At 37.2% G+C, this 26663-nt stretch overlaps 1 protein-coding gene across 4 annotated transcripts in view; it reads right to left on the bottom strand.

Annotated features, from left to right (window-relative positions):
* The window catches only part of SNX25 (sorting nexin 25), a 115152-nt gene that overhangs the window by 20876 nt on the left and 67613 nt on the right, over positions 1–26663 (bottom strand). For all 4 annotated transcript variants that reach the window (XM_076010679.1, XM_076010678.1, XM_076010677.1 and 1 more), the window contains exons 7-11: positions 16938–17119; positions 10228–10359; positions 7761–8033; positions 4848–5012; positions 49–180 (exon numbers count right to left, since the gene is read on the bottom strand). In XM_076010679.1, coding sequence (XP_075866794.1) covers positions 49–180; positions 4848–5012; positions 7761–8033; positions 10228–10359; positions 16938–17119 — 884 coding nt within the window. The remainder of the gene's footprint in view (positions 1–48; positions 181–4847; positions 5013–7760; positions 8034–10227; positions 10360–16937; positions 17120–26663) is intronic.

Here is a 26663-nt window from a genome sequence, read left to right on the forward strand (position 1 = left end):
CAAAGTCAAACTTTTAAAATAAATTGGGAGGAAAAGCAGTCAACCTACCTCTCCACTGGTGATGGACGCTTTCCACATGCCAAGGTTTTCACACCACCAATCTGTTCTTGCCATGTGCAGCTGAAGGTCTGTGCATTCTTTTTCTATTAGAATTATTTCATCCTTCAACTTGGAAACAATCTGCCACAGGAAAAACATCCTGGGAGTTATGGAAACACTTACAATGCTATGAAATTCAGCAAAGTAGTAGGATACAAAATCAACACATGAAAATCAGTTGTGTTTCTATACAGTAACAATGAATGATGGGAAAAGGAAATTAAGAAAACAATTCTATTTACAATAGCATCAAAAAGAATAAAATATTTAGAGAGTTCTATAATAAAAACTATAAAACATTGATGAAAGAAATTAAAGAAGACAAATATTTGTAACGACATCCAAGTTCATAGAAGACTTAATGTTGTTAAAATGTCAATAGTACCCAAAGCAATCTACAAGATAAATGCAATCCTTATCAAAATTTCAATGACATTTTTTGCAGAGATAGAAAAATCTATCCTACAATTCATACAGAGTCCCAAGGGATCCCAAATGGCCAAAACAATTTTGAAAAAGAACAAAATTGGAGGGCTCACATTTCCTGACTTCAAAACCTACCACAAAGCTACAGGAATCAAAACAGTGCAGTACTAGCATAAAACAGACATAGATCAATGGAATATAGCAGAAATAAAATCTCATATATATGGTCAAAAAATTTTTCAACAAGGGTGCCAAGACCATTCAATGGGGAAAGGACAGTCTTCTCAACAAATGGTGCTGGGAAAACTGGATATCCACATGCAAGAGAATGAAGTTGGACCCTTACCTAACACTATACACAACAATTAGCTAAAAATGAATTAAAGACCTAAACATAAAAGCTAAAAACTATAAAACTGTTGGAAGAAAACATGGGAAGTGGCTTCATGACATTGGATTTGGCTATGATTTCTAAGCAATAAAAGAAGAAACAGACAAACGAGTCTTCACCAAAATTTAAAACTTTATGCATCAAAAACACTATCAACACAGTAAAAAGGCAAAACCATAAAATAGAAGAAAATATTTTTATTTATTTATTTATTTATTTATTTTTGAGACAGAGTCTCGCTTTGTTGCCCAGGCTAGAGTGAGTGCCGTGGCGTCAGCCTAGCTCATAGCAACCTCAAACTCCTGGCTCAAGCAATCCTCCTGCCTCAGCCTCCCAAGTAGCTGGGACTACAGGCATTCGCCACCATGCCCGGCTAATTTTTTGTATATATTAGTTGGCCAATTAATTTCTTTCTATTTATAGTAGAGACGGGCTCTCGCTCTTGCTCAGGCTGGTTTCGAACTCCTGACCTCGAGCAATCCGCCCGCATCGGCCTCCCAGAGAGCTAGGATTACAGGCGTGAGCCACCACGCCCGGCCTAGAAGAAAATATTAATATTTTCAAATCACACATCTGGTAGAGGTTTAATATCCACAGTACAAAGAGAACTCCTAAAATTCAACAACAAAAGATCCAATGAAAAACTGGGCAAAGAACTTGAATAGACATTTCTCCAAAGAGGATATACACAACTAGCTAATAAGCACATGAAAAGATGCTCAACATCAATAATCATTAGAGAAATGAATATCAGAATCAAAATAAGATAGCTCCTCACACCCATTAGGATGACTGCTATTTTAAAAAAAAAGAAAATAAGTTTTAGTGAGGATATGAAGATACTGGAACCCTTGCACACTGTTAGTGAGAATGTAAAATGGTGCAGACACCATGGTAAACAGTATGATGGTTCCTCAGAAAATTTAAAAAATAATTACCATACGACCCAGCAATCTACTTCTGGATATATACCTAAAAGAATTGGAAGCAGGATCTCTAAGAGATATCTGTACACTCACATTCATGCAGCATTATTCACAACAGCCAAAAGGTAGAAGCAAATCAAGTGTTTACTGCTGGATGAATGGTAAACAAAGCAAAATGCGGTATATACATGCAGTGAAATATTGTTCAGCCTTAAAAAGGAATGACATTCTAACACATGCTGCAATAGGGATGAACCTTGAAGACATCAAATGAAATAAGCCAGTCACAAAAGAATAAACACTGTGTGCTTCCACTCATATGAGGTACTTTGAATAGTTAAAGTCATAGAGACAGAAAGCAGAAAGGTGGTTGCCAGGCCCTGGGGAGGGAGCAATAGGGAACTACTGTTTAACAGATACAGAGTTTCAGTTTTTCATGATGAAAAAAGTTCTGGAGATGGATGGTGCTTATGGTTGCAAAAGAATGTGAATGTACTTAATGCCACTGTACTGTACACTTAAAAATAGCTAAATGGTAAATTTTGTTATGAATATTTATCACAATTTTTAAAAAGAAATTTTTTTAAATGCTATGCTTGCCATCTCCTTGGATCTCTTTTTGTGAAAAAACCTATAGGGTTATGCAACTTTGTAGTTTGAAGAGGACAACAGCTTTGCTCCAAAAGTCTCTGAATGTGGAGTCTACAACATCTCTTTCCTTCCCTAGAAAGCCTAATAGGAGCCCCTCCTTGTCTGTGCCATCATCCTGTGTTTTATCACCAATAACGACTGCGATTATGTTTCATTTTCATGTATGTTTCAATTCCACAACCAACATGTCTGCTCCTTGAGGGCAGGTATCAGACTCTGTTTCATTGATTCTTCACAGTGACTAGCACAGCATTGTGCATTTCCTCAACATGTCTGTTACTGAGATTCTTCATGGTTATTGGTTTACTCCCAACATTAAACTAGAATTGGACCATTTGCTTCAGATACACAAAAAATCTCTGTAGAGAAAAAAATAAAACCTGGGCAGATTTCAAGAAATCAAACTAAAAGGCTAACTTGACATCCAGTAGCTAATTACACTGCTGGTGTAGGATTTGTGAGAGAAGAAGGATGATTAATGGAGCCCCTGCCTTTCTTTTTTTGAGGGGAAGAAGTCTGTACCACTATATATGCGTGGGAAGATGATCTGATTAGATTAGTGTTCAAATTAAGCTATAATATCACTGAATCTAAGTTTCTTGAGAATTCTTTCACATAGTTATACCTCAGAATGTTTATGCCATGATTATCGTAAGTTCTTTTAAGAGAGGTGTGGGGCGCGGTGTTAACGCCATTGCAAGATGGCGCCGGCTTCCTGGTAATGCCGATACTACAGGACTGATAAACAGGGTGAACCGCGCAGGTGTAGGGGCTTTTCCTGTCTCATTAAGTATGCATATGAAGGATCTTGGCTTGGCCTATCAGTAATAACCCTCGCGCGCTTTTAACCTATCCCCATCACTTCCCTCCTTCCTTAGAGTATATAAGTGTGTGAGAGCTTGTGCTCAGGGCCTTCCGTATCATGTAAGCTTAAAGGGAACCCCATTAAAGCACGGTCAGAAGAACTCCGGTTGCCGCGTCTTCCTTGCTGCAGAGGCGGGCGCGACAGAGAGGCTGATGTCTTTCAACCAAATGATGAACCAAACAGAAAATAATTCAGTGAACATTCTCTAGCTCGTCTTTCATACTGCTACCCATAAATACATTTTAGTTTATAATGAGATGAATCCAGAATAAACAAGACAACTGTTCTTAAAGACCATGCCATATTGCAGATACTGATTATCTACCATGCCAGCTAATTCTGTTTATCATCTCAAAGATGCTTGTTCTTGTCCCTACGGAGACAGCAGGGCTTTCCAAGTCCTATGCGTACTAACTGGGAATGACTCCTCATAAGGGAGAGAATGAACCTATTTCTTTTGACAACCCAGGAAACCTGGCTATTTGTTTTCAGAGTATGACTAACAATTAAAGTGACTTTCACATTAAACTTCCATTTCCTTCACGATTCTGTAAAAAGATTGCTACTAACAAAGACCGTATGTCTTTGTAGGACTTTTTTCTTTTTTTAAAGAAAACGTACTTGTTTAGACAATAACTAGATGATAAATGAATAAGTATTTTAACTATAAATTGTTGATAGGCTCATAATACATTATTTTCCTTACATCTTGTTTCAGGAATATTCTCTTACTACATAAGCATCTGAATGTCCACGAAAGAAGTATTAAAGAGGGTTCAAAAGGGCTGGGGACATATTCACAGGAAACCCAATGTGACTCACTGAAATTGTTTTATTCAAAGTTGCTTTCCTGTTGGACTGCTTGAAACCCTCAAACATTCAGAAAGTGCCAGAGGGGACCAATTTGGCAGACACCAAGAGCATCAGCCACATCTCTATTAGAGAAACCTCTTTGTTGAACTCTAAAGAGGCATAAACACAAAACAAAAGGCTTGGGTTTGAAAAATGCCAATTAATGATATGATCTTTACATTTTTAAACTTTCAAATTCTGTTGGCTTTTAGAAAAACAATTTATTTCTTGCATAATTCGGTGAGGTTCCCTAAATTGTACCTGTAGGAGTTGAAAAAAAAATTTTTTTTCAAAAGATTGTCCTTGAGAATTTAACTTACTTCCAAAAATGACTTTAGCACAAGAGAAAGCTTAACACCCGCTTCCCCAAAGGCGCTGCAAGCAAGCCTGACACAAGGAACACAGAGTTCCAGTGGATGACTAAGAAAAACTCCAAATCATAAAAGATTAAAAACAAATGCTTTCTAATTCTATCCTAGAAGAAAAAAATAAAAACAAAAGTAACAATGGAACTTGCTAACAGTTAAAAAAAAAAATCTTTTTAAAGAAACTGACACTTCTCAACAGAAACTGAAAACTACTCTATAAAATTAGACAAATGAAAACTTTCAAAGACAACCTTGAAAGCAAAAGTTACCTTCTTGTCAGGTTTTGGTGCATTTTGAATAGAATTTAGAGCTTGCCTTTTATATTCAAGTTTCTCATTTAGTTCTCGTAGCTTGTTTACAGCAAAACTGGCTTGTTCATTAATCCCACTGGTACCTTCATCTACAGCTTCCTCACTAGCCTCACATCCTGGACCCTGTGGGGGAAAAGTCACATATCACCATTATCCTAAAATGATAGAAAATTTAACATTACCTACTGTATAGATTCCGTATCATTACAATACATTGTTCCAAAGTAAGAAAAGAATACTGAAATAGGAAGCTTAGAGGCAGACTGCTTTTTCTCAGCAAAGAGAAAAATCAAAGTATTTGGAACCAAAGAAACTGGTAATCATAATTATAGTAAAAAAGGAAACATTTAATAGCCTAAAGAAGAAAGGAGGAAAAATCCTATGGAAATCTGCATGAAACAAGGGAAGGCAACCGAGTTATCTTGTCAACTCCACCGTAATATTCTGTACCTAATCTTTGGCAAAGACACCAAGATTTGTCTCCTTTCCAGTCTCCTAAGAATATAAAACTCATGCAAGTCCCCTTAAAAAAAATTTTTCCAAATTCCCACTAGTAAGAGTATTTTCAGCATTTACTTTCTTCAGTCCTTCTCTTGAAGATGTAATTTATAAATAAATAGGTAGATTATTTTATAAGTAAAATAGCTAACACTTGAAAGTGACTTAATATTTGCGAAGAACTATATAACTTGGAAAAATCTGGATTATCAAACAGCATATTCATTAGATTCAAAGGCAGCAACAGCATGCAGGGCACTGAACAGAACTGCTGGTAATCATCTCCTTGTTTGTATACTCCTTATCTTTCTTCCAGAATTTTTTCTTCTAATTTTCATTAATTGCAACAAACATTAAATTTTTTTCAAAGAAAAATAAAGTATTGATAGTCACAGAAAAAAAGCTGTTTTCATTCTGTATGTTCTTTCTACTTGTCTATAAGTATCTACATAATGACATAATTCTATACCTTGTATTCATTTTCATATATGTATTGCTGGGTATTGAGGGTATTACAGTCTTAAAATTATAGTTTTTATGGCCGCATTGTGTTCTATTGAACTGATAATATACTGAGGCATATTCCTATTGACACCTTTGCTATGGGGTTGATTCTGCATTTTTGTTATCCCAGATATACTAAAACAAACTCCATCACGTGTAAACTTTTTTTTTCCCAAGAAAATATGAGAACACAAACATTTTGGTAGCATTTTATATCATTGCCTCTCCCTAGCGAGGGTTAGAGGTATGCCCTTCCTCTCCACAACGCTTACCACTTCCCTCAGATGTGGGTCTACTTCCTCAACTCCTGAATCCCTGGTGAACACCACCACCATTTGCGCACCATAGTGTTAATCATTACCAATTTGATGGCGAGTACATGTGGAGCCCATTTTTCCAATCTTGTGTTACCTCCTTTTGGATAATGAGCTTAAGCTCAATCCAGGATAACATAAGTGGTGCTAGCTCACTGTGGTTTCTTTGAATTGAGTAATATTCCATTGTAAACATATACCAAATTTTAATAATCCACTCATGAATTGACAGGCACTTGGGTTGTTTCCACGTCCTTGCAATAGTGAATTGTGCTGCCATAAACATTCAGGTGCAGATGTCTTTATTATAGAATGTCTTATGCTCTTTTAGGTAGATGCCTAATAATGCTATTGCATGTGTAAACTTTTTTCCTATATTTTAATTATTTGCTTAGGCTAAGTTTCTAAAAGTTTCATATCTAGAGATTATTTGGATAAAGAGTTAGGCATTCTCAAAAGGTCAGTAATATATATTAGCTTTCTTTGAATCCTAGGGGAAGGTGGACATTTTTTCATGTGTTTACTGTTACCTCTCATGTTAACTGTTAGTTCAAGTCCTTATTCAGTTTATCTGTTGGGTATAGGTGTTCTTATTAATTTGAATAACCTTGTTTATAGCATTTGCTATAGTGTTTACCATTTTAAGTTCTGAAGTAGAGAGAGAACACAGTTAAAACAAACTGTGACCTAGCAAAAATAAAATGCAAGAAGTAGGGATTTTTGGACCAATCACAGTTCAATGGTTTTACATGTAAAAAACCATGTCAAAAAATTTTTAAAAAGAGTCTAAATGAAGATCATACAATCAACAGTTCAGAAATTGCAAGCTGACTTCTAATACCAGGAAAAGAGCAAGTACGTACTTGATTCGTTAGGATTAGAGATACAGTGAACTGGGCAGAAAAAAATCCATGATAAACTATAATATTTCTATGTAAGATGACTAAAAAAAGCTTTTTCTTCACACAAATCTTATAAGCTCTTATAAACCACTAATAGTAAATGATAGATGGTGACTAGAGCTATCCAAAATGATCAAACATACTGCAGGAAAACTAGACTTAAAGTATGCCTCAGCAAGGTTTCTTTCAGAGCATTTAATTTCATCTGATTTTTTTTTTTTAAACTTCAAAATATTTCCTGTAACACCACCCACATTCCCTTTTTCTCCTCGTTTTTCCCCCACCCCTTCTCTATTCTGGGGCTGGACTACATGCTACAGATTCCCTTAGCTGGTCTAAGCCACAAATATCCCACCCCACAGACTTTCCACCCTCACTTTTCAAGAGTCAAAGCAGGGGTGTGTCTAAAACAGACAGGGCAGGAGGTCTCTGACTCAATGCTGGCAGGTGGCAGCATGTAGGTCAGAAGGACAAAAAGGGAAGAAAGAAGTACATAAGCAGCAGCAAAGTAATTCAAGTTTACTTTTTATTTGATTTAAAGTCCTGTATATTAAAAGACGAAGGTGTACATCAAATTTGGCTCATACAATATGAGCCCACGTCATCATCAGCTTATCCACTGAAAAGGGAACAAAAAGTTAAATGTGACTCACCGTTTCATCCTTGTTGGGAGTCAACCATGAGGCATGTTTTTCTTCCTCTTTCATCATTAATTTCTCATATAGGTCACTGACAATAAATGAAGGGTAATACCTATCCTTTAGCGTCTCATAAACATCTCCTTGGATTTTGCAGAACACTTCAATACCTTTATTTCCTACAAGACACTGCTGGATTTCTTTGTAAAGCGATTTTTCCACAGATATTTCTTTGCTTTCCACAAAGAAATTCTGATAAATTTCACCGACTAATTGTGGGATTTCATTCTGAAAAGAAAGGAAGATGAAGAAAGAGAGGTAAGGAATATCATCTCTGAGAGAAATTATTTTCCTCTGAATTGCCTGCATTTTAAAGCTGGAAGGAAGACATTTAGGATGGACCCTGCTGCTGGTACCACTGTGGGGCTTAGGCTTTTGTGTCCAAATTCAGGGCCAAAGGGTAAATGTCAGATTCTGAAAAAGACAAACAAACAAAAAAAAACTAACTGGTTCCTTAAAATGAATACTTCATGTTGAATACTTAACGTGCAATTTCTTTTAAGCAATGGAGGGAAAAAATAAGAATGAGAACAGTTCTCTTCCTGTAATGGATTCCTTTGCATAAATCTCAATTTCACGGGGAGAAAATTTATCAGTGAAATCCTATTTGACTTTTTATCTAACATAAATAATTAGAAGTGCCATTTCTTACCCCAGAAAGTCAATATGATTGTGCAATTTTAAAAAACAAGAAAAATATTCTTCAGAATGACTCCATCCTAATCAAGCTTACATTAGACAGCACAGTCTTCAGCAGCACACATGGGCCCCACCAGCCTACTTCGGAAATGCAAACATCTTGTCTGGTTAACATAATCTTTACATTTCCTCTAGAGGCATTTCATTAACTCCAGGAATGTCATATAAAGTTTCAACAGTAGCAAGAAGCAAAGACATACAACTTAATGAATTGAACTAATTTAACAAACATCCCAGAATGTTTATATCCAAACCAGTGTTGGTAGGTCAAAATAAGGCTATTTTGAGGAAGATATAGGCTCTCCCACTGAAATTTTTCAAATTGTCTTCTGTAGTTTAAGAAAATTTCTTTAGAATGCTCTTTATGATAATCTTTTGAGAGCAGCCAGAAGTCATTTGGAGTCAAGAGTGGTAATTAAAATGAGTAATAAGGGGGAAATGGGCACTTATTGAAACCTTAAAATCTTTACCCCCATAATATGCTGAAATAAAAAAAATAAAAAAATTAAAAAAAAATGAGTAATAAAGTTGGCAAATTCAATATTGGGTAAAATGAGGTAATTTGTGGCTTGTAAATTAATAATAACAGGCATTCTTAAGAAGATTTAAAAATATTACAAGACTGTATTTAGTTCCTTAACCAATGTGATTTTGTGATTTATATTTTAAATTAGTATTCTAGCAACGTTCATATACAAATGAGTAATTCAATGTACAAAATGCTCTATGTGTTTATTTTAATAAACCCCTCAAAATGTCATATACTGACATAATATAATGTCATATATATACTATACATATTATGTTTACAGACACAGACATACATATATGGTTGTCTCTTGGTATCTGTGGAGAATTGGTTCCAAGACTTCCCGCAGATACCAAAATCTGCAGATGCTCAAGTCCCTAATATAAAATGTTATAGTACTTGCACATAAACTATGTACATCCTTTCATACACTTTAAGTCATCTCTAGATTACTTATAATACCTAATACAATGTAAATGCTATGTAAATAGTTATTATACTGTATTTTTTAGGGGATAATGACAAGAAAAAAAAAGATCTGTACTTGTTCAGTACAGTGTAATTTCCCCCCCAAATATTTCCAGTCCATTGTTGGTTGAATCTACAGATGTGGAAACCACAGATAAAAGAAGAGGGGGGCTGTATACATAAAGAATATATATATATATAAAATTTTTAAACACATATTAAGAACTTGCCAAATGCAAAGCACCATGTTTATTGTTGGGTTCTTCATTGTAAGACGCATATGTTAACAAAAATGTTTATGTTCTTTTACTCAATCATATTTTAAATGAAATAAAAGTAGTAGTGCAAAATGCACATGATCGGCAATGTTAGGACACTGAATGTAGGTAACAAGGCCAAATTCATTATAACAGCAATGTGAATATATATATATATATAGTTTTTTTATAGTGTGTTAAAAAATAACTACCTGAAAACCAAATTGAATCTTTTGGTACATTTATAAATCTTTTTTCCCCTTAACTATACATTTGAAAGCATCTTCTGTAAAAATATAATTTTATTTGCCATTATGGGCTGGAACATAATGCCAATATTATATTTGGTTTAAGATATTCCTTTATGTATACTTATCTTACAGCTTCACTGAGAAAAACAGATACACGGCCTCACATACAAGTTTTCACCAGCTACTGATTACTATTCCTTTGAGCGTATATACACCACCTTGTTAGCATTCTTCAAATGTTCCACAGACTCCCAAAAACTAATCAGAGTTCTCTTGTCCATCCTTTCCATGTACCTTCGAAAGTGCTCTCTGTAGAAAGTATTGGCCAAGATATCCTCAAATTGAAGAATCTATTAAGAGAATTTAAGAAAAAATTTTTAAAAATCAAATTTTAAATACCAGTTTGTTTTAACTTCTAATGGATTAATTTCTACATTTAGGAAAAGATGCATTTTTTTAAGGTCATAGCCAATATAATACAGTACTCTGGGTAAATTGATATATCTCTTCTATCACCTTCCTAAATTTTAAATGGAATTTTGAATTCCATTTGAATGGAGTTATTTGAATGGAATTATTGAATTATTGAATTTTCAAAATGCACATAACCAAAAAATATCAATTTTCTATCAATCATTCATTCACTGAAGAGCAATTTATTTGATATCTATGTGGTAGCAGGTACAGTTCTAGGAAATGAAACAGAAAAAAATTTCTGCCCTATGGGATACACATTCTATTCTAAAAGCAGTAAGTGCCAATAATAGGAAAATTGAAGAGAAATGTATAAAAGAGCAGGAAACTATAAACTGTTTGGCATTTTTGCTTTCCAAAATTATTTTTACATAATTGAGGAATCTAAAAATGATTTACCTTGCCTTTTTGTTTATAATATCACATTCATTAAAAAATCTCTTGTAAGCATCACTTTAATTGGTGTATTCCACTATATGGGTATCAAAATCAACTCACCTATTCCTTTGTTTACTATTTTGCATACTCAGAGAAAAAGAAAAAGCAACCTATTTAAAGACATTGAAGGAACAATCTTGAGTATGGACTGCTATAATAAGAGAAAACAGATGACCTTCACAATACCTCATGACTCAATTAATTAAGAGAATGCCTCAAATTAATTTAGAGGGAATTTAAGGCCCATATCCTTAGTTATGAATTAGTAATAAAAAAAATTACATCTAATAAGTGGAGCTCTAATGCAATTAAATAAAAACTTGTATTTTGAAATTTTTAAAATTAAGATCATGGCAGTTGGTAAATTTCCAGAAATGTTACTGTACACTGTTTATAAAATCAAGAGCATACAATCAATGTATTACACTCAACTCTTCCATAGGCTATAAAGAATTAGTTTCCATAAATATTTCAGACCCACTGGTATTCAGTCAGTTTACTAACTTTGGGACATCATAACATCTATCTTTACTTTGTGTAAACCCTACCAGTGAAGCATTTTGAAGTACAAATCCTAACTGTATGTGCTCCAAAGAGGTTTAAAGGAACCCGCACAGCAATGCTGGCTAGGGAAGAAGGCCAACAACTCCAGCATCAACAAAGAGAGTCAGGAAATTTTTCACATGCAAATTTAGAGTCCTGGGCTACATTCAATAGTGCTTATTTTAGATAAAGCTATGGATCAAATAAACTGATAAGCAAACTGGCCTTAAAGAAAAGGTCAGACATTTATTGCCACTGATTTCCAACCTCCATATATTTTCATTTCTTCTACTCCCTTTATTTTCCTTAAACTCTTCCATCTTTCCATTTTGGGGCCATTTGAGGGGTGCTACTTTATTAAAAAAAATAAGGTAATACAGATTTTTGGTTTTCATCTTAGGATGAAAACAAAGCAAGATAGGATGGCAACACTGTACAGCTAAAACTGCTCAGGCTGAAGCACTAGACATCCTGAGGTTTGAATCCTGATTCTGCTACTTTCCAGTCCCAGGAGCTCTATACCACTCCATCACTCTGAGCTCCAGTTTCTTTATCAGTGAAAAGGCAATACCACCACCTCTGTGAGACATACAATAGCCGTTGTGAATCACAGCAGATAACAACAAAAACTAATCAAGAAGTGTCTGAACCAGGATTTTGGCCAAGAGAAAGAAGGCGCTGGCAGATGCCAAAAAATCAGAATAGTTAAGAGATCACTTTCTAGTTGAGTAAATATGGATGAAAGGATTAGCAGTGGATTTCAACTGGGGTCAAAAGAGATTACAAAGGGTACAAAAATATATCTGTGGGTGATAGATACTATCTTGATTGTGATGATGGTTTCAGGAGTGTATACATGTGTCAGGATTTATCAAATTGAATACTTTAAACATGTGTAATGCACTGCATGTCATTATACCTTAATAAAGCTGTTCAAAAAATAAATATTCCATCAAAGCTTGATAATATCACAAATAAATGAAGTATGCAATGTTTACACTAAGGACCCACTATCAAGAGAACTATCTTAAAATTATTTTTCTACTTATATATTGCTTGATTTGATTTATTAATGCTTATACTTTACTAAAGACTTTTCTGTCTAGGGTCATGTGGGACCTCAGTCTATGGTTTTCTTTCCTTTTAATCTTTTTCTCTGGTTTGGTATCAAAGTTATGCTCATCTCCTATGAGTTGAGGAGTTCTCTTCTTTTCCATTTTTTAAAAGAGTTTGGTTAAGATTGGTTATTATTTCTTCCTTAAATATTTAATAGAATTCACCAGTGAAATGATCTAAGCCTGGAATTTTCTTTGTGGGAAGGTTTTTAATTATGGATTGATTTTCTTTAATACATCTTGGGTTATTTTCTATGTCTTTTCAAATCAGTTTCAGTAATTTGTATCTTTCAAAGAATTTGTCCATTTCATTCAAAATGCCAAATTTACTGGTTTAAAGTTGTTCATAATATTTCCTTATGATCATTTTAATGTGTATAGCATCTACAGAGATGTCCTGGTAGATCATTCTCAATCTTGGTAATGTGTATCTTCTCTCTTCTCTTCTAGTTTTTTAATTTGTAGCTTCTTAAGGTGGAAGATTAGATCACTGATTTCAATACCTTTCTTCTAATATAAGCATTAAACAAGTACAGCTGACCCCTGAACAACATGGCTTTGAAATGCATAGGTCTACTTATACACAGATTTTCTTCTGCCTCTGCCACCCGAGACAAGACCAACCCCTCCTCTTCCTCAGCCTGCTCAACATGAAGAATGAAGACTTTTGTAATGATCCATTTCCACTTAATGAACAGTGAATCTATTTTCTCTTCCTTATGATTTTCTTAACATTTTCTTTTCTCTAGCTTACTGTATTTTAAGAATACAGTATGTAACACCTATAACATACAAAATATGTGTTAATCGACTTTATGTTATGGGTAAGACTTTTCTGGTCAACAGTAGGCTGTTAGTTAAGTTTTGGAGGAGTTAAAAATTATATGTAAATTTTAGACTGTGGGAGTTTTGGTGCCCCTAATCCCCACATTGTTCAAGTGTCAGCTATATATTTCCCTCTAAAGGCTGCTTTAGCTACATCCCACAAATAATGACATATTGTATTTTCATTTCATTCCATTCAAAATAGTTGCTAATTTATGTTATGATTTCTTCTTTGATCAAAGCCTTACTTTAGATACATTGTTTATATTTCCAAATATTTGGGAATTTTCCAAACCTCTATTATTGATCTCCAATTAAATTTTATTGTGGTCAGAGAACAAACTCTGTATAGTTCTAATCTTTTTTTTTTTAATTTTTTATACATTTTGCTTAATGACCACTTATGTTTTCTCTTTTATTTTCCCTTGTATTTTTTTGTTTTTTATAATTTTTATTTCAAAATATTAGGTCATACAAATGTTCTTGTTATATGGATAAATTGTATAATGCTGAAGTCACAACTTTTAGTGTGTCTGTCGTCCGAATAGTGTACACTGTACCCAAGAGGTAAGTTTTTATCCATCACCCTACTTTCACCCTCTCCCCTTCTTAGTTTCCAATGTCGTTTACACCCCTGTATGACCATGTGTACCCATCGTTTAGCTCCCATTTATTAGTGGGAACATGTGGTGTTTGTTTTTCCATTCCTGAGATACTTCACTTAGGATAATGTTCTCCAGTTCCATCCAAGTTGCTGCAAATGACATTATTTCGTTCCTTTTTACAGCTGAGTAGTACTCCTTGGTATATATACACCACATTTTCTTTACCCTCTCATGAATTGATGGGCACTTAGGTTGATTCCACATCTTTGCAATTGTGAATTGTATAATTTTTTTATGATAAAAATTTGGGTACAGGTATCAAAAAGACACTTGTACAGTTTTAATCCTTTTAAATTTGTTAGACCTTGTTTTTTTGTCCAGTAATATAGTCTTTCTTGGTCAATGTTCAATGTACAGTTGAGAAAAATGTACATTCTGCTATTGTTAGGACAAGTATTCTATAAATGTCCATTTGTTCCAGTTGGTTGTTAGTGTTGTTCAAATAGTCTATATTCTTACTGATTCTGTGATTATCTGTTCTATCAATTACCAAGAGAGAGGTGTTATTGTCTCCAACTATAATTGTGGTACATGAAAACCTTTTTCTCCTTTCACTTCTGTCAGGTTTTATGTCCTGTATATTATAAGTCTCTTACTGATTGCAAACATATTTAGGATTATCACGTTTTCTTGATGAACTGACTCCTTTATCATAATGAAATGTTCTTTATTTCTGGTTATATTCCCTGTTCTAAAGCCTACTTTGTCTGGCATTAATATTAGCTACTTTAGATTTCTTATGTCTAGTATTTACATGGCATGTCTTTTTCCCCTCTTACTTTCAACCTATGTGTGTCTTTATGTTTAGTTTCTTATAAGCAACATGTAAGTCAGTCTTGCCTTTTTTAAACAAATTCACTCTGACAATCTCTTTTAACTGGAGGACTCATCTTATTTAAAATCTAGGTTCTCAAATAAAGTCAGTGGTAATTCCTCAGGATGTGATATGACTAGGTCATAGCAAAAATGTTTTTCCCACTTATGAAGATATCAGAATGGCCCCAAACTAACCAGTATTACCTTTAGAATAGCAAATCACCATAAATATTGGAATTCTGCACTATTATCTGAGCCTTCCAGCCTGAAGACTAGAGGAAATAGTTTTACTCTGAGGGTAAACCATTCAACGGAAATGAGTTTCTCCTTTCCTGAATATCTGAGAAGTACAAATTAGAAATGGAGGTGTTACTGGATTAAGGCCACTTCTATTAAACACTGCCAGATAACCTCTTTTGAAATCCCATTCAATTCTTCTAAAATGAGCCTCCTTTATCTTTCTCAAGGTTGTCCTTTACCATAACATCTAAAAGTATATCATCTTTTGACTAGGTAGCTCTCCTAGGTATTTATCTCATATCTCTACTGGATCACTAACCTTTTTATTTTATAATTATATGGGATTATTTGAGAACAGAGATAATTCATTTTATATCTTAGTACCTAGCACCACAAGTAAGGGATTGTGGGCCCTCAATAAATGGCTGCTCAATGATGAATGACCAGGACATAAGACAAAGAACTCATCTATGAGAAATGTGGCTACAAATTTACTTAAGAAGCCAAAAGCTGAGGAGGAGAAGGAAGAGAGGCAGTATTCAACCTGTCAAATCTACTCTCTCTCTAAAGTTCACCAAAATGTGAAGTTTCTACTTTGGACTACAAAGCCAAAATCTCAGAAAGGTGTATTTACTGATAGAAAAATAAACAGACCTCCAGTGGTCAGGGGACCCTTCCATAAGACAAGAGTTCCTTGGAGCTGCATTTGCACCACCGTGTAAAGATGCTGTACAACTCTGGCCTATGCTGGGGTTGGTCCAAGATGGGGCAAAGAGCTTCCTGAAGCAGCTCTGAAGACTAGGGGAGAAACAAGTAAGAAGGTAAAGTCTCATCACTGGAATAGGAAGGCAGGGGAAGTCAAGGAGAAGCAGCCAAACTCAAACTGAGAGTGGAACAGGAAAAGATTAGGAGACTAAATATCAGAATAGGTGAGGTTAGAGGCTGTAGCCAGGGTTAAATTATTAATATACTGATGGTGGCCTCTCTGTGACTAAATGACACATTACGAAAAGAGTAGTTTGGCATTTGCCTTGAGGTCCTGTTCCCAGGGGTACAGCCAAGCTCCTCATGGGGTGCTGTGGCTTTCCTTGCATCCTAGTATGCCCAAGGTCTTGGAAGGCAAGCTTGGCCCTTTAGAGTTAGGAAAGGTACTAAAGTAGAGCTAGAACACTTTCCTCAGCACCATAATTTAAGGACTTGGTATCAACAGACAGTCCAAAGTTTTGTTACACAAAAACAGTCATTGAAATATTATGGTTTAGTGAGAAAGAACTCAGATTTGTGAACCAACCATATCTGTTTGTGTTTTTTTTTTAAATCTTGTTCTGCCTCATTTTTCTGGTGATGAAATAGTACATTTAATTAACTTGCCTAAGGCCACATAGATAGGAAAAAGCCAAATATGTTTCATAGCAATGTGGCAAGAGTCAAGTAAAATAACTTCTAACATGCCCACTACTTCATAGGTGGTTATTTTTATCCAGTTGATAATGAGTAATTTATTGAACTCCTGTAAATATAAATATGCTCTTCTGGGACTGGGGGAGGACAAAAGGGAAATGGAAATACACACATACACATATACGCATGCACACATACCCCACGCCTACCTACCACACCTATTACCTACCGTTCACAGAACTCAAGGATACCAAGTCATGTAGCTCTTTGACTCAAAAGCAAATATGTGATTCCATACTTATGGAACAGGTATCTTAAGTTAAATATTAAAAAGTTAGACTGTATATGTGGTTTATACTGGTGTTTACAATAAACTTGAGATGATCAAAACAAGAAAATACAAAGTCCTACCTTCTGGCTTTGAGGCCCTTCCCCCTCATCCAAGGCCCCTTCCTCTTGCTGGTCATAGCTAGGGCCTCCCAGGGTCCTGATTCTCTTCTCACACTGCTTCTTTGCCACAGTCAGTTGGTTAATGTACCTTTTCATATTCCTAGCCCTCAGGAGATCAGCTTTCATTGCAGCAGTTTCCTTACCTTGAATAGGAATGATGAACAATCCCTGGTCAGAGGACAAGGCATAGAAGAGGGAACACAACAACTCTGAACCTGATCAGTGTCTGATGTGGTACATTCTGAACAACAGTGGATACTAAACAGAATCATAGCATAGTAATCATGATAAATACATATATATACACTCCTAAATACAAATACTCATAATTTCTATATACACAACTGACAAATGTTACTCAAGCATAAAACACTTTTTAAAAAAACCTGTACACATACACTCACAAATTGATGTGCATGTGTATGGATATACATATATTTAATAGCTTTATATGTATGTATACATATGCAAATTCATTTATAAGCATGTACAGAGATTCTAACCCAGGCTGCTTTGAGGAAATGATATTCAAACAAACATGAATACTGGAGTAGAATGTGGCAGACAGAATAACCAGTGTGAAAGTGAGAACCTGTGGCAGGAAGAACAGAGCTTGGGAAGAACTGAAAGAAGGCGAATACAGCAGATGCAAAAGGAGCCAGAAGATCTAGAATGAATGGTTTAGGAAATGGATGCAGCAGCTTCCTCTTTAAAAATTCTCCTCTGAAATTTCCGAATCACAAATCAAAAGTGCTGTAGTTTAAAGAATGCAAGAGGTTTGATGGGGGAAGAGGTAAGGAGGAAGGAGGGGAGAGAAGGAGAAGGAAAGAGAGAAGGGGGAGAGAAAGAGGGAGCTTCTGCCTGCAGAGTGCAAGCTGGCTTGTCCACAGACGTCTCATGCTATTTTGGAAGTGTTATTCATTCCAAGGTCTGGTCCTTAGTTTAGAAATTTTAATGTTAAATATACTCAAAGCTGATTGACTCCCAAACTCAAGTTATTAATTTATTCATTCTTTCAGTAAAGAATTGGTGTCCATTATGGTGTCAATCTCAGTGCTCTGTGCTGTGGATACAAAGGAGAATAAAACATACAGTCCATCCTCTCAGACAGTTCTGCATCCTTGGATTCAGCCAACCACAGATCAAAAATATTTGGCAAAAATCCCACAAAACAATAACATATACAAAAATTTAAAAATACAAATTTTAAAATATAACATCTATTTACATAGTATTTACATTGTATTATGTACTATAAGTTAAAAAATTTTAAAAAAGGAGCTAGAAGATCCAAAATGAATCTGAAGTAGGCAGAAGCCAGATGACACAAAGCCTTATAAGCTGGAGGAAGAACTCTGGTCTTCAGCACAAGAGTACTAAGAAACTTTTAATGAGTTCTAGGCAAGAATTTGCCATACATGAGTTTGTATTTTAAAAGATTACATAGGAAGCAGGATTAAAAAAAGAGATTGGAAGGTGAAAGACTGCTTGTGGAAGACCAGCGCAGTGACACGGAGGAGGGAGGGAAGTAGTGATGGCCTAGACCAGGGTCCTGGAAGGGCAGCAGAGAGGACTGGAGATTTGAGAACAGCAGACCCAGTGACTGGCTATGTAGATTGGAGGGTAGTTTGCTACAGAATTAAGAGGAAAAAAAGATGTCAAATGTGGTTCCTAGGTTCCCAACATGAACAGCCACGGGCAGGGTGAAGCCAATTACTGAACTGGGAAACACTGCTGTTGCCAAGATCACTAGTGACCTCCGTGTCAAAACCAGCAGAGCTTTCAGTAGAGTCTGCCTTTACAGTTGGATTAGAATCCCGGCTCTGTTATGTGCAAGCTGTGTAGCCTTGAGCAAAATGTTTTTAAAATTTAATTTAAAAATAATTACAATGGTTTGTTTCCTTAAGTTGACATTATATAATTTAAAGCAAAAGCAAAAAACTCATACAAAATTAATTTTTGAAAATGACTAAATATTGAGCATTATGTGTGCAGAACAGGCTAGGTTAAAGAAAGGCTTTTTTTTTTTTTAATGGGAGAGAATTGAGCTGGTTTTAATAAACCAGTTAAAAGTAAAGGAAGGTGATAGGGAATGGAATCCAGAAGACAGGTGATGAGGTCAGCTTTGGAAAAAGACCAACTTCTCCACTGAGGTGACACGGGAGGCAGAATAGGTGCACATAGACATGGGGAAGTTTGCAGACTGGTGGCTAAAAGCTGCCCCAGATCCTCACATGGATTCAGTTTTCTCCCAGTGGTGAGTGAGGCTGCCTGTGTGGAGTGAGAGGGTGAAGGGTGAGTGATCAGAGGCCTGAGGAAAGGGAAGTGTAGGATCCACTGTGGAGAGCAGAAGAGAAAGCTCACTTTGGAAGCTCAGCAGGATCATTAAGCATGTCCAGGGCCCAGGTGACTGCTAGAGAAATATAAATATTCTGATTTAAATAAGGTGACTACATATTTGGCAAGTCAGATCACACTCTCTGGAGATAAGTCATAATATACTTGGCTTAGATCTGGAGCTACCAATAATAAAAGAAGAGGGTCTGTATTTTGTTTCCTGGTTCCCGAGCAGTGCAATCTGAGTAGTGTTCTGCAGGTCGGCAGACCTCTGATTCCCTAGCATGATCACTACCTCTCACGTCTACTCAAACGTACAAATGCATAAAACAGGACCTAGGTAGGCTGAACAAATTAACTGAAAAAACTTAGTACCATAAAACAATTTTATCTGTCAGAAGCAGCTTTTCCAGTACTTATCACAAAGGGTCACAGGCAGACTTCAGGTTAATAGATGACTTTGTTGGAGATGATCTATCAGATGTCATAGGATGATTTTGCACATGTGTGTGCTGAGGAGACATTTTCATTTGACTTCAATAATGGTTTCTGAACCTGTGCTATGCCTGGCTAATGGAGAGACCTTGACCAAAGGACTCACTAACCTGGCATTTATCTCAATAGGAAAAAACAGAATCTCAGAGTTCCATAAAGGGAGGATTAATATGAATTAATCTACTGCAAACTAAAATGCTTTGTGGGTGTACCTAAAGAAATGCATGCTTGGAAGAGCTAATTTTTAAGGGAATTTTTCACTTTTAAAACATATATCCTTAAACTCTAAATTCTGTACATAACATTTTAAATTACCCTAAAATTCAGAGACAAAAGTTGTCTTTTATATTAATAAAACAAACCTAGACTTCAATTTTAATTTTGTGTTAAAACATGCTAATAAAGAGAGAGACATATACAGGAGGAAACTGACACCCATTTATCAACCACCATATTCTTTTTTCACCAAGAAAGCTTAAAGGCCTTTCTAAGAGGACAAAAACTAGAAGCAAATTCCAAAGAGAAGGAAGAAAGAGAGAGAATAAACTTTTCCCTAAAACCCAGCTGCAAGGCTCAGAAGAATATTCTTGAGTTCCCCTTGAATGTCGCCTACTCACAGGAATGCATTCTGTTTGTTAATGGGCAATACAATGCCATTGTCTCATCACAAAGCTTGTTGCTAACAAATGCAATGGCAGCTTGTTGCTCAGACAGTTCTGTTTGTTTTTTGCCTTAGAAAACTAATACCACGTTCAGAGTTAAATGACTAACATGGAGCTCATGCAGCCCATGCTTCTGGCATGCGAAAATCCTTGTAAATCCAGCAATGCAGATAAATACGTTTCTTTGTGGCCTGAAAACCCATTCACCCAAGAATATTCACATCAAGAAAAGTATAAGCGAGTGGGTATGCAACAACACATCAACACACGGAGACCCAGCTCAAACTAGTCATATGGCTGTTTCTCTAATAGAGTCTTAAGTAGCAACAGTATGCATTGTTAGAAACTGGGTTAATCACACAACATTTAACCTAGTTTAAAAAGGAAGTGGCTAGTGAGACACTGGACAGCAGTGGCTCTGTAAACTAGTGCCTAGATGAACACACAAGTGATATAATATTCCAAAGCAATTAATTATAAATATTTTGTTTTTTTCCTTCTAGATAGTATAGATTCCACTGAGATTAGTACAAAAGGAAATGAGTTGATTTGCTGAAAAAGACATTTAGATTAGACGTTAGGTGAACCCTTTTGGCTATAATACATTACAATGGACTTACAAACATCATAGAAATGCTTTTTGCTATAAATCTTCTGCCCATGATATAGTTATTCCTTAAGGAAGTGAAGTGGCTTGCAGTAAAACAAAAACACCAGAGGACAACTGTTAGGTGCTATTTCTGAAGAGGCAACAGAGAGTGAAGTAATTTACAGTGCAAACTTATGCCTCCAGAAATAGTACAAGAATAGCTGGATTAAAATGGCACCACTGTGTTTTCTAGGTATTAAAAAATGCCAACAGGCCGGGCGCTGTGGCTCACGCCTGTAATCCTAGCTCTTGGGAGGCCGAGGCGGGCGGATTGCTCAAGGTCAGGAGTTCAAAACCAGCCTGAGCAAGAGCGAGACCCCGTCTCTACTATAAATAGAAAGAAATTAATTGGCCAACTGATATATATATAAAAAATTAGCCGGGCATGGTGGCACATGCCTGTAGTCCCAGCTACCCGGGAGGCTGAGGCAGAAGGATCACTCGAGCCCAGGAGTTTGAGGTTGCTGTGAGCTAGGCTGACGCCACGGCACTCACTCTAGCCTGGGCAACAAAGCGAGACTCTGTCTCAAAAAAAAAAAAAAAAAAATGCCAACAGTAGATATTTTTCTTCTCTTACAGCATGCTATCACATTCTATGCGGATCCTAACAACAGCACCCTCAGCAGACTGACTGGGGAATTTAATGGGTAACAGAGTAGGGTTTCTCACCCTTGGCACTGCTGACATGGTGGGCAGGATAATTCTGTGTGGTGGGGGCCGTCCTGTGTATCGTAGGCTGTTTGGCAGCATCCCTGACCTCTACCACTAGATGCCAGTAGCACCCCTTCCCCCAGAGATGACAACCAAAAATGTCTCCAGAATGTTGTCAAATGTCCCCTGAGAAGCAAATCCCGCCCTTCCCCCCAACTTCCACCCAGTCCCATCGTGAAGTACTGATACAAAGGTACAGCCTCTGTGACCAGGAAGAGGACATGACCACATGCTCCTCCCCTTTCCCTCACTCCTCAACATGGGTTTTCTTCTCCACTCTCTTCTCAAGATGTATATAGGTTTTCTCACAAGGCCCAGGCCACCAAGGTAAGGAACAGGGACTTTCTCATTAGAAAATGCTGGGCCTACATTCCTCAACCTGTGTGCACACTACCAGACTGGCCAGCCTCTGAATCTTTCTTGTACATTTAACTATAAGTTTTACTAAATCCTCTTGATAGAGGAGTTCAAGAAACAAGTATATATTTACTTAGGGACTAGTTAATATTCAAAATGAGAAAATGGTACCTGACTCCTAACATGAAGCTGGCAGCAATTCTCAGTCATGACCAATCATCAAAAAGTGCTTCAAAATTACCTGGAAATCACCTCAAAAGCTGCTCAGGAACTCAAGAAATATTTACCTTACTTTTCAACTTAAGGCCGGTATGTTGTTTTTTTTTTAAAGAACAAATGGGATTTTCTTATCGCACCAAACACCTGAAATTCCACAGTTTAAAGTGTTACTCCACTTCAGTGCAAAGTATATTTGAAGAATAACCAGAAATCATAGCAGGAGTTGATGGCGGAACCACTCACTTTATAATGGAGAAGAGTACAGACCTCACAGACCTTGTGCAGCCTAGTCAGGGCATGCCTACTGTATGCCTTTTCCTTCTTTCCTTTAATGTCTCAAGTGCTAGAACTTCTAGCACTTCCTTTAGTTTAAGGCCCTCCTTGCAATATAGCCTTTAAGGCTTTTAATACAGATTTAAAGGAATAATATCCCAACAATCAAATCCACATATAAAATTACGAGCAGAACCCTGTTTGCAAATTAGCACTGTGAGTTCAACAGACTTCGGATAGACCCTTAGAACACAGATCTAGCCCATACAATGTCTGAGTTTTGAGCATGACTCTCACAGCATCCACCTGTATGAATCGGCAGCACAGCAGAAAGAGTCCGGGACTAAGATCACAAGACCTGGGTTCAAGTTCTGAATCTGCATGTAACTAACTAGTTCTATTCAAACCAAGTAAGTTGTTTAACATCTCTGGACCTGACCTTCATTTGTACAAAAAGCAGGTGTTTGAATATGCAATGACTAACTAAGGTTTTCTTGGGGAAGAGAGTGGGAGTGGAGTTGACTATAAAATCATACTATAAAAAGTGTAACCCTCTGGCCGGGCGTGGTGGCTCTCACTCCTATAATGCTAGCACTCTGGGAGACCGAGGCAGGCGGATCATTTGAGCTCAGGAGTTTGAGACCAGCCTGAGCAAGAGCGAGACTCCATCTCTACTTAAAAAAAATATATATAGAAAGAATTTAGCTGGACAACTAAAAAAAATATATATATATATATGAAAAATCAACCGGGCATGGTGGCATATACCTGTAGTCCCAGCTACTCGGGAGGCTGAGGCAGAGGATTGCTTGACCCCAGGAGTTTGAGGTTGCTGTGAGCTAGGCTGATTGCCACGGCACTCTAGCCTGGGCAACAGAGTGAGACTGTCTCAAAAAAAAAAAAAAAAAAAAAGAGTGTAATGCAAGTGCCTGAGCCCTTAGTCCTCCAAGCAGAGGACAGATGGGGGCTGGATGGTGATACTGGGGAGGAAGTACTCACAGTAAGAGGGCTGGGCAGGGAGGGAGCCTGAGGTCTGGTTTTAGTCCATTCAGGCTGCTCTAACAAAATACCATAGACTAGGTGGCTCATAAACAACAGAAATTTATTTCTCACAGTTCTGAAGGCTGGGAAATCCAAGGCCAAAGCACTGGCAGATTTGGTGTCTTCTTGCTGTGATCTCACATGACAGAAGGGGCAAGGCAGCTCTCTGAGGCCTCTTTTATAAAGGCCCTATTAGGAAAAACCAACTCAAAACTGCGTTTTTCCTCTGTTCTCACAGCACAACAATCAACACGGAAGACTGCAGTGACCCAGGCACGTGGGAGTTCTTTTCCCCCCTTACATCAAGCAGCAAACACCAGCTGGGCGCCCTCTAACTGAATTCAATTCTGATGCTATCTTTTTTTTTTTTTTTTTTTTTGAGACAGAGTCTCACTTTGTTGTCCAGGCTAGAGTGAGTGCCGTGGCGTCAGCCTAGCTCACAGCAACCTCAAACTCCTGGGCTCGAGTGATCCTTCTGCCTCAGCCTCCCGAGTAGCTGGGACTACAGGCATGTGCCACTATGCCCGGCTAATTTTTTTTTATATATATATATCAGTTGGCCAATTAATTTCTTTCTGTTTATAGTAGAGACAGGGTCTCGCTCTTGCTCAGGCTGGTTTTGAACTCCTGACCTTGAGCATATCTATCTGCAGATAACCTCAGATCCCACAGGCGGATGCTCAGTCTCACAAGACTGCCCCCCTTTCAGACACTAGTTGCAAGTCCAGGCCTCGGGAACTTCTGACCAACCAGCTTCAAGCTGAGGTTCCCAGACCCCCCTCTTTGGGTTTGAAAAATTTGCTAGAGTGGCTGGTTTACTATAAAAGATATTACAAAGGATACAGATGGAGAGATGTGCAGGGTGAGGTATAGGGAGGGAAAAGGTTAGAGCTTCTAGGCCCCCCCTGGCTGTGCTGCCCCCCAGGAACCTCCATGTGTTCAGCTATCTGGAAGCTCCCTGAACCCTGTCCTCTTGGGCCTTTTATGGAGACTTCATCAGATAGGCATGATTGAAGACAACCACGTCAAACGTCACTGGACAAAAAGGGCCTCTCTGTGCATTCCTTCCTCCAGCATATGGGGCGGGACCCTCTGGAATGAGGGTCTTATGGCCCACAATCAGATTAGAGTTCTGCCTTGGGCAGGTGAAAGGAGGACAGAAGTTAAGAAAGAGAAATCCTATTTCCTGAGGCCTGCTTCTGAGGCCTAAAATGCCCCAACATTATAACAAAAGACTGCAACAAGGGTTATGGGAGTTATAAGCCAGGAACCAGAAACAGAGACCAATATAAATATAAACATATATCTCATAATATCATAGTCACTAATCCCATTCATGAGAGTGGAACCCTCATTACCTAATCACCTCCCAAAGGCTCCATCTTCTAATACTATCACCTTGGTGATTAGGTTTCAACATGTGAATTTGGGAAGGCACACATACTCAATTATAGCAGGTCTTTTGTAAGTTTAGGTCATTCAAATCACTTAGGAACTGTTTATATCACTTTACTGCTATGCTATAAAATCAGATCACATCAAAGCATTAGAAAAGATCCCATGAGCTCCTCTAGAGTCCAGGGATTAGCTAGCTCACTTCTTTCAGGCAGGGACACCTTTAAATCCCAGATTGGACAGAGAAGCTACATAATATCATTAAAAAATAATTTCTGGCCAGGCACGGTGGCTCACACCTGTAATCCTAGCACTCAGGGAGGCCAAGGCAGGAAGATCCCTTGAGCCCAGGAGTTTGAGGTTGCTATGAGGTATGATGACGACACTGCACTCTAGCCAGGGTGACGAGGGAGATCTTGTTTCAAAAACAAACAAACAAAAAATCCTAATGGAAATCATTTTGCTTATCTGCAAGTAGCACTTTGTTTGTATATGTATTTACACATACTTGATATATTCTACAGTTCTACAGTTCTACTTGATATATTAAATTCCAAAACTGTTTATCTATACTCTAAAAGAAATTGTTTAGTTACACTTGGGCAAGATTCACAATTTTACAAAATGAATAAAAAGGCAGAGCCTCCCAATCTATCACTCCCAAGTGTGTACTATTTATATATAGCAGTTTCCAACCCACTCAAATCAACTTCATGTCCTTTGTTGTAGTCAGCTGAATGAACATTACTCTTGAATCACCTTAACTGTTCTTGATAACATTTCAGGATTCAGAACAGCAGAGAAGAAAGCATTAAGGGGAGCTGATATTCTAGGCTCACTCACATCAAACTGCAGGGGAAATTTGGCATAAGGCCATCACTACTAGAGTTCTTAAACTTAGCCAGCTTGTTTCAATAGACCATTTCTAAACTATTCTAGCTGTTCTTTCTAGTTTAGTTGTAAATAAAAAGCTAGAAGTTAGGTACTAAAACGCAAATACATCAATGGCTCTGTATCACCTATAGTAGTAATTCTCCAAATGTGTTCCTGGATAAGTAGCACAAGCATCTCTAGGGAATCAGTGGGTAATGCAAACTCTTGGCACTCACTCTACAGAATCAGAAATTTTCAGGTGAGGCCAAGAAATCTGCCTTTTAACAAGCCCTCCAGGTGAGTCAGATAGTTTAGTATATAGATAGTTTAGATATAGTTCTCAAACTATAGTTTGAGAAGCACTGCTCTACAGGATTAAGTCCATACTTCTTAGGATGACTTCAAGGCCCTTCAGGATCCGCCCTTGTCTACCTATCAAACCTCATCTTTCCACTGCATGCCAAGCACCAGCACGGTGTCTCACTTGGCATAAACTATACACACGAGGCCATACCAAAACTTTCTTCTTTGTATATGTACATGTGGCACCATCTACCCACATCCCCCGCACAAGCCCAGAAGCAAATGAGAGCCACTGAACCTTTATGACTCAACTCAGTATTACTCTTAAAGGAAAGCTGTTCTTGACCTCTGTTCCAGGTAGAGCTGACCACT

The sequence above is a fragment of the Microcebus murinus genome, chromosome 15 (assembly GCF_040939455.1).
Source record: "Microcebus murinus isolate Inina chromosome 15, M.murinus_Inina_mat1.0, whole genome shotgun sequence".
NCBI classification, from domain to species: domain Eukaryota; kingdom Metazoa; phylum Chordata; class Mammalia; order Primates; family Cheirogaleidae; genus Microcebus; species Microcebus murinus.